The sequence below is a fragment of the Kogia breviceps genome, chromosome 11 (genome assembly GCF_026419965.1).
Source record: "Kogia breviceps isolate mKogBre1 chromosome 11, mKogBre1 haplotype 1, whole genome shotgun sequence".
Taxonomy (NCBI): Eukaryota; Metazoa; Chordata; class Mammalia; order Artiodactyla; family Physeteridae; genus Kogia; species Kogia breviceps.
The window spans coordinates 85,476,223-85,489,307 of NC_081320.1; the positions used below are offsets into that span (position 1 = coordinate 85,476,223).

The 13,085-nt window shown below is 35.0% G+C and overlaps 1 protein-coding gene across 2 annotated transcripts in view; it reads left to right on the forward strand.

The window, feature by feature from the left end:
• ATAD2B (ATPase family AAA domain containing 2B) overlaps positions 1-13,085 on the forward strand; it is a 152,359-nt gene that overhangs the window by 83,499 nt on the left and 55,775 nt on the right. For both annotated transcript variants that reach the window (XM_059079156.2, XM_059079157.2), the window contains exons 17-18: positions 83-218; positions 8,380-8,566. In XM_059079156.2, the coding sequence (XP_058935139.1) occupies positions 83-218; positions 8,380-8,566 (323 nt within the window). The remainder of the gene's footprint in view (positions 1-82; positions 219-8,379; positions 8,567-13,085) is intronic.

The following is a 13,085-nucleotide window of genomic DNA, read 5'->3' on the forward strand; positions in this document are numbered from 1 at the left end:
TTTTTAAACCAATTAGGGCACTAATATTAAAGGACTTTTTAAGCCTCATAATCTTTGTGATTTTTTTTTTTTTTTAAAACAGATATAGAAACTCTGATTTTAGATGATAGTGAAGATGAGAATGCTTTATCAATTTTCGAGACCAGTTGTCACTCAGGATCACCAAAGAAACAGTCATCAGCTGCTGCTGTACATAAACCTTACCTTCATTTTACAATGTAAGCAATTTATATCATTGATTTCAATTTATATTGAAATTTCTTTCAATTTAGAGTGATTTTTACTACTTTATAGTTAGAATTACACCATATTTTTACTTATGGTTGTAACCTGGAGGACTTTGTTTTTCTGTTGTTTGGACACAATTCTGGAAAACTTTACTGTGTCTATGTGTTTGTGTGGTAATAAATTAGTTTATTGGTCAACTCAAGATATTTTTTCTTAAAATGATTGTGGGATTTTTTTTTTTTTTTTTTTAAGTAGGGTAGAAGGAAGGGTTGCCTTCAGAAAGTAAACCCATGTCCCCAACTTTATTGCTTTTTATTTGAACTAAAGCGGACGGAAATGAAATATTTATCATGATCTAGAATATTTTGATTGTAATAAGTTTCATATGATAATTTAGGACTCTAAGGGTACTAAAGAGGTTTTGAATTAGAAATTGCTCAGTAAACAAATAACTTTCTGATTCTCCAAAACTTCGTTAGTTTACACTTTCTAATTTAGATTTTATGTTTTTTCTGTTTACATTTACCTTTGTCTATATTAAAGCAGCTTTTGCTGTGCACTTCAATGGGTAAACAATTTCAGTGCTAATGTAATTTTAAATTAAGAGACTAAATAGTTTTCAGATACTAACAGCATCATCACTTGCATTTACATAATTATCACAATAGTTAAAGAACCATAATGCTCCAGTCAGATAGGTCTAATAGGACTTTTATTAGAAGACACTGGATTGTGTATACTTTTTTTTTTTTTTTTTTTTTTTTTTGTGGTACATGGGCCTCTCACTGTTGTGGCCTGTCCCGTTGTGGAGCACAGGCTCCGGACACACAGGCTCAGCGGCAGTGGCTCACGGGCCCAGCCGCTCCACGGCATGTGGGATCTTCCCAGACCGGGGCACGAACCCGTGTCCCCTGCATCGGCAGGCAGACTCTCAACCACTGCGCCACCAGGGAAGCCCCAAGAATTGTGTATACTTCTAAGTAATTTTTCTTTAGAGATATTTTGAACAAATTTAAGTCTTTAATCAAAGTTTTTCCCGTGTAGATTTTGGTGAAATGTTAATTTGATTATTTGCATTGATAACCGTTCCTTGTTTTTTAGTTTTTAAAATGAGACTAAATTACTTTAATTTACTCTAACAGCAAGCTCTTGTATTAGAAACTTTTTTCTTCACTCCAGAGCCTTTCTTTTATGCCCTCTGGGAAGTTTTCTTAAACTGTTTCAGTAATTTTACAGATCTGTTTATTGATGGCTAAGGGAAAACCAAAGAATCATTTTTTTCTGACTTTCACCTGGCTAGCCTGTGTGCTATGTGTGTGCTGTTTGTTTTGACAATTTTAGTTATTTGAATTGAAATACATAGTAGGGGCTAAGAAACTATCAATTTTTCAATTTTACATTAAGAACATTCTGTTACTGATTTAATGTATATCAGTGGTATGGCTTATTTTGGTTGGCTTAGCCTTTCTCAAGGAATTGGTTTAATTTTAATCTCTTTTACATATGCTTTTCTAGTTCATTGCTTTTACTTTGATTAATAGTGAGACAGCTATATCCTAGAATGAGCTGTTTTTAAAAATGTTTTGATAAATTACTTTATTTATGCAATCATTCTGCCTTTTTTTTTTTTTTTTAACCCTGTGCCAGGCATTGTACTAGGTGCTCGAAGCATGAATAAGATATAACATAGTTCTTACTCTGGAAGAGTTCTTGTTCTTGGGGGGTGACAAACATTCTGATATGGCTAAAGTGTTATGAAAGCAGAACTAAGAAGCTTCCATAGGGAAGTCCAGGAATGCTTCACAGAAAAAATGGTGACATCTGCTGTCCTTTTGAGTATGAAGGTATAGGAGTTAGTATTTGTTGCTCATTACAAACTAGACATGTGGTAGGTATATAAAGCTGGGCTTCGTATATAGTAATACATATAGGCCTCTCAACAGTCATTAGCATTTGTGGTATCATCATTTTATAGATGAGGAAACTGAGATACAAAGAAGTTAAGTAAATTGCCCGTGATCATGCTGCTGGTAGGAGGCAGACTTGGTACTGTTTGTTTCCTGGGATCATATTCTTTCTCTTATACTATGTGGTTTCCAAATTGATTTCTGAGCGTAATAGGTAGATAGGGTTTTTTAGGGTAGGTTGGATGATATGATTTTTCACACTTTCCAAGAAGCATTTACTTTAGAACATAAGTCTTTAATGAGGACTACACATGTATTTTGTTGTTGTTGATTTGGTTTGGTTTGGCTTTTTTGTTCAAGCAACATGTGTTAGCATGCCAGATTAATACAAAAAAGATTCTAGACAAGTAGAAAGCATGACTTTAATGCTGGTGTCAGTAACACTAGCTTGGGCATTGATGGTGGGTTTCTTTTTCTGGGAATAGTTTCCTAAAACAGTGTTGCAACCTTTTCTTTAGATTTAAGATGAAATAGAAGTGAAGCTATTGAAGGCCTATCAATCTGGTAGAGAACCCTTATGATGGAAAATAAGTTTTCTTTCTTACTGTATATTACCATAAGGGAATTAGAAACAGAACTTTTTAAGGTTTTCCAAATGAAAATAGCTTTGTTTTTTCTGATTAGAAAGATGATATACTCTGTAGAAAATTCAAGTAAAAAAGAAGAGCATAAAGAAGAAAGTAAAAATTAAAGCCCAAGCACCTGAAGGTAATATGTGTTAACATTTTGGTGACCACACTTCCATATTCTCTCTATCCATATAGACAGACACATGTATTATCTTATATAAATTATATTCTCCTGTAAGGTTGTTAATGTAACTTGCTTTTCCCCCCACTATGTTGGGAATGTTATTTCATGTCAGTATATGTTTAATGTTATTCTTTTAAAATAGCTGCATAATATTTTTTTGGATGTTTCATAATTTATATAACCTTATTGATAAAAATTGAAATTTCCAGTTTTCCTCTTTTGTAAATAGTACTGTGATAGACATCTTTCTAAGTATACATCTTTATAACATTTTCTGATTCAGACCTTAAGGTAGATTTTAAAAACTGATTGCTATGTCAAAGTGTATATACATGTCAAAACCTGATAGAGATTGTTAAATTGCCTTCCAGAAAGGTTTTACCAATTTACATTTCATCACTAATGTATGAGAGGGTTATTTTTTCTGTTCCCTTGTCATTTCTGAGCACTGTTCGTCTTTTTAAATCTTTGCCAACTAGATAGATGAAAATAATATCTTCTTATTTGTTTGAATCGTTTGCACTTCCATATATTCATTCACTCATACAGATATTTTGTCAAAATGCCCATCATGTGCCAGATGTTGTCCTAGGTAATTGGAATACGTCAGTGAACCAAATATACTAGGATCCCTGACCTTATTCAGCTTACATTTTAGATGGAGACAGACGATAAAACAGTGTGTTAGATAAAATGTTAGAAGATAAGTACTATGGGAAAAAATGTAGAGAACACTAAGAAGTAAGGGAATCTTTGGGAGTGGGATGAATTTCAGAATATCCTTGGATATACATTTTGGCATATATTTGGCATACTTGCCAAATTTAATTTCAGAGAATTGTACTTTTTACTATTCTTACTATTCATTGAGAATACCAATTTTCCTATCATCTATTTGCTAATAATGGTATTCTAATATTTATCAATCTAACAGATAAAATGATGTTTCTCAGTATTTTCATTTATTTTCATTATTTTTCATCTTTGTTAGTAACTACCAAATCTTTCTCAAGCCTAGATCACTCTTGAGCTTTAAACTCTGTCCAGTTGCCTATCACCCTCTGTTGTGTCACAGATCTTTCGGTATATGCTGGCTTGTCTTTCCTTCTCTTCTCATGAGTCCTATGAGCTACCATCCATTCAGTTGTCCCAACTAGAATTGGACGTCATTCTCAACTCTTTCTTCCCTTCTATATCTAGTAAATGACCAAGTCCTATGGATTTTTCTTAACTAAGTAAGTCTAATTCCAAGCTCTTTCTTCTACCTCCTCTGACACTGTTCTTGTCTATACTGTTATTAACATCTTATGCCTGGGTTATTATAGCAAACTCCTAACTGGTCATCTTACCTATTGTTTCACCTTCTTTCAAAACCCTTTCCTATACTGACATGCTGAGTTAGAGTTGTCATCCAAAGACATGTGTATGCTTATGTCACTTCCCCAGCTTAAACATCTTCATGCTTCCTCAATGTCTTCAGTGTACATTCCAACTTTTAACGTGGTTTACAGAACCCTTCATAGCCCTTCACAGTCTGATTCTCTTCCCCCTTCCCCTCCCTTACCCCAGTATCTTTACCCTTACATTACCCTAAACCCTTAAAAGAAGCTGGCTGTAAATGAACTATATCATCTACCCCAAAGGGCCAAGAGGTTTTTTTAGCCTCTGGTCCTTTGTACATCCTGTTTTTATTTCTTGAAATTCATCCTTTCTGCCTTCGATCTCTTGGGTTTGTGCTTTCATAACACTTTTTTTTTTTTTTTTTTTTTTTTGCGGTATGCGGGCCTCTCACTGCTGTGGCCTCTCCCGTTGCGGAGCACAGGCTCCGGACGCGCAGGCCTAGCGGCCATGGCTCACGGGCTCAGCTGCTCCGCGGCATGTGGGATCCTCCCGGACCAGGGCACGAACCCGTGTCCCCTGCATCGGCAGGCGGACTCCCAACCACTGCGCCACCAGGGAAGCCCCATAACACTTTTTCAGGAAAGCCATTTATGAGTCTCTGATAGCACCCTGTACTTAAAGAGTGCTGCTTATTAATCACACTGAATTATAGTAATTTACTTCATTTTTCCAATAAATGCACTGAGTTATGAGCTCTATGATAACAGTGGTATTGTTGGATACCACGGGCCAAGGCATTCAACATAGGAAGCATTCTAAAATTGTTAAATGAATGAACATTTTTTAAGAAATTATTTATTTATATTTTCTTTTTGAATTGTCTACATTCTTTGTATAAGAAGGTATTTTTTTGTTAAAATACTGTCATGCAAGCTCTTTATGCATTAAGAACCAATCCTGTTAATGGCAGATTTAATTATTTGTCTCATTTGAGTGTTTGCCACTTGGTTCAGATTGTAATTTTTTTTTTTTTTTTTTTTTTTTTATCGGTACGCGGGCCTCTCACTGTTGTGGCCTCTCCCGTTGCGGAGCACAGGCTCCAGACGCGCAGGCTCAGCGGCCACGGCCCACAGGCCCAGCCGCTCCACAGCATGTGGGATCTTCCCGGACCGGGGCACGAACCCGTGTCCCCTGCATCGGCAGGCGGACTCTCAACCACTGCGCCACCAGGGAAGCCCGCAGATTGTAATTTTTGAGTAACAAACGTTTTTAGATTTTTATGAATTAAAAATACATGAATCTTTTGTTTTTTCTTTGTTTCTGTGATAGTATTCATTTTGTTTTGTGAAATGAGGATCTGAATCCTCCCTATTTTTTTTAAAATAGATTTATTTATTTAATTAAGTAATTTATTTTTTGGCTGCATTGGGTCTTTGTTGCTGTGCGCGGGCTTTCTCTAGTTGCAGCAAGCGGGGGCTACTCTTCCTTTCGGTGCGAGGGCTTCTCATTGTGATGGCTTCTCTTGTTGTGGAGCACAGGCTCTAGGCACGCAGGCTTCAGGAGTTCTGGCATGCGGGCTTCAGTAGTTGTGGCTCAGGGGCTCTAGAGCGCAGGCTCAGTAGTTGTGGCGCACGGGCTTAGTTGCTCCGCTGCATTGTGGGATCTTCTCGGACCAGAGATCGAACCCGTGTCCCCTGCATTGGCAGGCGGATTCTTAACCACTGCGCCACCAGGGAAGCCCCCTCCCTATTTTAAAACAATATTTGTGTTATAATTCATCTCTGTTCCATTTATTTTTATGCTTATTATCTTATATAAAATTATTTCAATTACTGTGATTTGTTTCCTGGGCTGCTATGTTCCACTGATCTGTGTTTCTTTTCTTTGGTGTATTCTTCGTTCTGTTATTCTGTTCTGTAATATGTATCAGTATAAAGTAGGGTGCATCTTAACTTTGTGTTTTAGAACCTGGGCTTTGCAGTTATATGGACACCCTGTTGTATAATCTTATACCTAACCTCTCTTAGCCTTGGGTTCTTTATCTATTTAGTAAGAGGAAACTTATGTATTTCATAGAATTGTTAAGAAAGTTAACCAAGTAGTGTGTATGAAGTGCTAGTTACTAAAACAGGTTTAAATGTTCTGAAATTGGAGCTAGCATACTTATCCAAAATTTTCTTGCTGTTCTTCTTCTTTAATTTTTTAAAAAATATTTATTTATTTATTTGGCTGCATCAGGTCTTAGTTGCGGCACGCAGGATCTTTAGTTGCGACATGCAGGATCTTTTAGTTGTGGCATGCAAACTCTTAGTTGCGGCATGTGGGATCTAGTTCCTGAACAAGGATGGAACCCAGCCCTCCTGCATTGGGAGTGTGGAGTCTTAGCCACTGGACCACCAGGGAAGTCCCCTTGATGTTCTTACTTGATTATTTTTTCAGATAATGTTGCAAATAAGTTTTAAATCCCCGTCCCCACTCAAATCTTTTTTGGGATTTTGATTTGCATTTTTATTTTTATTTTTAATTTTTAAAGTGTTTTTATTTTTGCAATACGCGGGCCTCTCACTGTTGTGGCCTCTCCCGTTGCGGAGCACAGGCTCCTCACACGCAGGCCCAGTGGCCATGGCTCACCAGCCCAGCCGCTCCGCGGCATGTGGGATCCTCCCAGACCGGGGCATGAACCTGTGTCCCCTGCATCGGCAGGCGGACTCTCACTGCGCCACCAGGGAAGCCCTTGATTTGCATTTTTTAAATCTATAAAATAAAATACTATAAACCAACCATATGTATATAGTTAACTATAGCTAGGTATAAATGCATAGGAAGAATTGACATCTATATTCAGGCTCATGGTGTATTCTATATAGTTTCATACCCCTCGTTAAGATTATTTAATATTGTTTATCATTTGTATTTTTGCAGTTGTGAATAGACTCTTCTTTCCTTTTTTATATTGGTTATTGATGGTGTTTAGGAAAATCTTGGTTTTTCTATTTCCATCTTCAGTCTTGTTATTTTGCTGGTAGACTATGGCAGTCATTAGTTGATTCTCTTGGATTTTCTAGTGTATAATCATATTCTTTAGAAGTAACAGTGTTTGTTCAATTTCTTTCCGTTAGTTCCATTTTAAAATTTGCTTTATTCTTATTGCATTGCTTAGAATTTCCTGCATTATCTATAGTGATATTAGGTAAACTTTTTTCATTTATCTTTTTAATGGTGCTGTAAATCTTGAAAATACTAATTGAGTTTGTTTTAATATGTTATCCTAGATTTGCCTTCTCTGGTGTAGGACTTTAGATGTCATATATTAGGATAAGAACAGTTAGGTTTTTTTGGCCTAGAAACAAAATTGCTGCCACTGAAGGAGTCCTACTTTTTTTTTTCCCCTATTTTATAAACTGTGGTAAAATGTAAAATAGATAGCTAGTGGGAAGCAGCCGCATAGCACAGGGGGAGATGGGCTCCGTGCTTTGTGACCACCTAGAGGGGTGGGATAGGGAGGGTGAGAGGGAGGGAGATGCAAGAGGGAAGAGATATGGGGATATATGTATATGTATAACTGATTCACTTTGTTATAAAGCAGAAACTAACACACCATTGTAAAGCAATTATACTCCAATAAAGATGTTTTTAAAAAAAGAAAGAAAAACTGTGATAAAATATGTATAAAATTTACCATTTTAACCGTTAAAAAAAAAAGTCCTACATTTTGAGTAATCTTTAGATGCACCTCTTTGTTGGAGAAGTGGAATTCTTAACATTTGACCTGGGATAATTAATAACTAAATCATACTTAGTGTCTGAAGCATTTTCCAAGTTAATATATGTGGTATGATAGGATGAACTTTCTTTTAGGATGGATTTTTATACTTTTATGTCTTGGTATTAATATGGCCAGAGAGATCAATATTTTAAAACTGTAATTATTAAAAAAATGATTTGCTGTACTTAAAAAAATGAGAGAGGTAATAAAAAGTTCTATTAATTTGGCATTACATTCTTTTATGTAAATATTTTCCTAATATTTTATTTTGGTCTTCAGAGTGTATGGTTTTGAAATAATTATTATGTCTTATGTGTATTGCAGGTCACCATATCATCAGCCAACCTCTTACAGGCCAAGACTATTGCTGTCTGGAGAACGAGGCTCAGGTCAAACTTCTCACCTTGCTCCAGCACTTTTGCACACTCTAGAAAAATTCTCTGTGCACAGACTAGATCTCCCAGCACTTTATTCAGTTAGTGCCAAAACACCTGAAGAATCATGTGCACAGGTAGGTTTGTACTGTATCAAAGTACTTCCTACTTTCTTATTGTTTATATCTCGGTAGTGATTATAGATAAATTTTTTTCAAAGAACAGTAATATGAATATTAACTTTTTGTTGGTTATTCATTAACATTCTAATATTAAGGCAGAGAATCCTTCTGATTTTTTAAAGTGAGCTCATTGTTTTTCCCATGATACTTCATTCTTCTCTGAAATTTTAATAATCCTATTTCTTGTATTAAAGGTTCATTTCATTAAACAGTGTAGAAAGGGAGCTTCTTTTTGCCTTTTTCTGACTCTTTTTTCAGGGCCTCTTTAGACTTCTGTCTGTACTTACAGCCTTATCATAGTAAGGGAAATGATATCCAGTTTGAGAATTCCAGGATTTAAAATTAATATAGAAAAGTGATAGCAATTTTAAAATTATATATATTTGTATCAATAATCAAGTGTGTTTGATATTTGATTTTCAACTACTTTATATTTGCTAGCTTGTGAAGCAAAATTTTAGTGGGGCTGTTTATATTTCTTGACGTTTTAATATATAACTGTGAATTTATTATAAGTGTGTCATGTTGGAACTAGGGGCTAAGGGAATAAGTTTTTTGAACCAAGAGACCATGTCTTCACCATTTCTGTGTCTCTGACACAGTGCCCAGCTCATAGTAAGTACTCATTAAGTGTTTGAATGTCACTTTCTACTTTGATATTTAGCCTACTTTTAGAGATAAGATGACTGAAGTAGTAACACTTAAGAGCACTGCACACAGTTTTGTTGTTTTTTGAGTTATAGCTCATAAATAATTAATACATAAACTATCTAATTGAAAACCATTCTGTACCTTGTAGCATGAAATAGATTTTTTTTAAACAGTTCATAGTGTCAGTTTTATTTCTCTTTTATTTACAATTCTTTGGGTATGAACATCCTAGCAGTACTTCACTACTTCTAAAGCCCTATTTAAAAGTTTTTTTCCCAAAACCCATGGCCTGCCTAAAAAACTATATACCAATAATTTTCTCCAAGTTTTATACATTTAATTTATCCTGACTGTGAGTGTTTGCCAATAATGTTGACTTATATGTTTGCTCGTATTTTTCCTTTTTAGTGAGACAAAATTATTGCAGTTTTTATGCAAGTAAGAAAATTACTTGGTACCATTTAAAATAAATCCAGGGCTTCCCTGGTGGCGCAGTGGTTGAGAGTCTGCCTGCCGATGCAGGGGACACGGGTTCGTTCCCCGGTCCGGGAAGATCCCACATGCCGTGGAGCGGCTGGGCCCGTGAGCCATGGCTGCTGAGCCTGTGCTCCACAACAGGAGAGGCCACAACAGTGAGAGGCCCGCGTACTGCAAAAAAAAAAAAAAAAAAAAAAAAAAATCCAAGTGATTTACTAGGAAAATATAAATTAACAAGGTTGACTTCAGAGGATAGAGGACCTAAATAGACAGTAGTTGTGGAAGAAGAAATTGAGTGTCAAAAAGCACTAAATCCAAACAGTTTCACAGGTGAATTCTTTTAATCTTAAAGGATAAGATTATTTTGATGCCAGTTAAACTTTTCCAAAGCATAGAAAAAGAAGGAAAGACGTGAAATCAAAAAAAAAGAGAGATGCTAAACCTTTGAAAGAAATACAAAGAAAATTGTAGTCTAATCTCACTTAGACAGTGGTCATAAAGTAAATACTACAAATGGAATCTAGTAGCACATTGAAAGAGTAATATACCATCACTAAGGCATGCAAAATTGATTCAGTTACATGTGAGATATATAAATATTGGAATGAACACACTGAAGTTATAAATATTTGCCTATGATATGATTGTAGTATTAACTGAAAAACTGTAAGGCAGACAATTTCAAAGTTAGTGTTATAAAATCAGTAGTTTTCTTTTATACAAACAATAAGAAGTTAGAAATATGGTTGACCCTTGAACAATGCGGGTTTGAACTGCACAGGTCCACTTATACATGGATATTCTTCAGCAGTAAATACAGTACTACAAGGTCCATGGTTGGTTGAACCTGTGGATACAGAGAACCTACAAATCTAGAGGGCCTGACTATAAATTATACACAGATTAACCCCTGCCTTGTTCAAGGGTCAACTGTGTAATGGAAGAAGAAGTCCCATTTAAAATAGCAGCTAAGTTTACCTGGGAATTAACTTAAACAATTAATTTGCATGGCCTAAAAGAAGAAAGCTAAAAAGTCACTTGAGGACAGTTGAATAAGTGAAAGACACACCTTGTTTTTAATTTCTGTAAATTAGAGTGTAGACTCAAGTCATATTGCACAGATTAAAATCTCAGCTACTTGTGTGTTGGTTGTGGCCTTGGACAAGTTGCTTAACCTATTTGAGCCTTAATTTTCTCGTCTGTGAAATGAAGATAATGATACCACATAAGATTACTGTGATTATTAAAACAAGCTCATCTAATAGTCTTGGCATACAGTACTCAACAACGACAGCTATCATCATGTTTATCACTACTGCTGCAGCTCCTTTCACAGCTAATGGCTGGTAAGACTCAACATTGGATAGCTATGAGTTCTTTCTAAATTAATCTATAAATTAAGTGCAATTATAATTATAATCCCTCCAAATTTAAGAGGAGATGTTAAAAAAAGGCTCTTTGTTTCCTCTAGAAAATAAATATGAGCATAACAGGGAGAATTCTAGAGAAAAATATGTAATGAGGAATCCCTACCAGATGTTTACACATGTAATAGAACTGTGATAATGAAGTATTTGTACCTGTGCATGGATAGACAAAACAACAGAACAAAAGTGAGAAATCATGCTTAGGCCTATGTAGAAATAGAATTTAGTATCTGATGATGTTGAGTATATGATGATGATGATGATGATGATGACATTTGATATCATAGAATAGATGGATTATTTAATAAATAGTCTTAGAAAACTGGCTGGCTCTATGAAGGGAATAAGAAAAAACAAAACTGGATTTCCTACCTTTTTCTTTAGCCCCCAAATAAATTCTAGATTGTCAGTGGAACTATAAAAGTGTTAGGATAATTCACAAGGTCAGTATATTATCTTGGACATGAGAAAGTATTTAATTTCAAAGCAATGAATGGAAGCCAGGAAACATAAAGATAAGAACAAATTTGACTTTATAAAATTTTAAATTACATATGACAAGAAACTTTCTTTAAATAAGATTAATAGACATAACCTGGTAAAAATTTGTATTTGCAACACATGTCAAGGACAAGTTTCCTCACTATACAAAGATATATTAAAATCAGGAAGAAGAAAGAATAACAGCCTAATAAAAGAATTGGCAAAGTAGGAGCATGACATTTATAGGGAGAAAAAAGTAGCAAAAGCAACCAATAAAAATTTGAGAAGATTCTTTGCCTTACTCATAAGTGAAAAAAAAAAAAAAAAGCAGATTAAAGCAGTAAGATGCTATTTTAAAACAACTATCAGGCTTGTAAAAACGAAAAGCTTGATAAACCTAATATTGGAGATATGGGTGCTCATACTTGGTTAGTGGAAATGTAAATTTTTAAATTGACTTTGGAGTGTAGTTTGGAACTATCTTTTAAACTTCCAAGTATCTTTTGACCCAGGAATTTTACATTAAAAAACATTTCCTAAAGTTATATTAGCTATAAGTATTCACTGCTGAATGTACAAGGTTATTCATCAAAGCATTGTGTGTAGAATTACCAAACAAAATAAGACAAAAGAAACAAACTAAGTGTCCTTTTTATGGTGGACTGGCTAAAATAAAGTATAGTAACAAAGGAATACTAGGAAGTCATTAACAAGAATGAGGTAGATTTACATAGGCTGATATGGAAAGGTGAAGGAGATACTAGTGAAAAAGCAAGTTATAAATCAATCTAAGTATGATCTTTGTGTAAAAAAAAACTTAAAAATACATGTTCATGTTTATATATAAGTAGAAATTTTATCCAAGAATACCCCCCAAAAACTGTTAATAATTGTTGTTCTGGCTTGGGGGAAGGAATTTGGAGGATTTGGGGAATGGATAAACCTTGTCATTTTAGTTTACACTCTGCTCTATGGTTTAGAATTTTTTGTTTCCTTTTACATGTATACTTGACAGTATCAAACAAACTGAAAGATAAAATCACTTTGAAAGAGGAACATTCTGTCTATAGTTGTTCCTTATGGCTAATGTGTGTGTATATTCACAAACACAATACGGGCTTAATGTTAGGTAAGGAAATATGAAGCACTGTAGTAAACTATATGTTGATCTTATTGGAATCCTGGGATTTTTTTTTTTTTTTCTCTGAATCCTACTTGACATCATTGGGCTAAATTTGAATTCTGACTGCATGTTCTTTGGTCTCTCACATATCTTGGCTTTTACTACTTTTCTGTCATGTTGGTGAGGAGGGTGGAGAGAAGTGTCACTTGGTGGTGGGAAGCAACAAAAACCCTCCATTTATTGTTTTGGTTGTGTTACATTGCATCTACTATGTCAAGACATCTCATCTTCTCTGCTTTCACCTGTGAGCTTC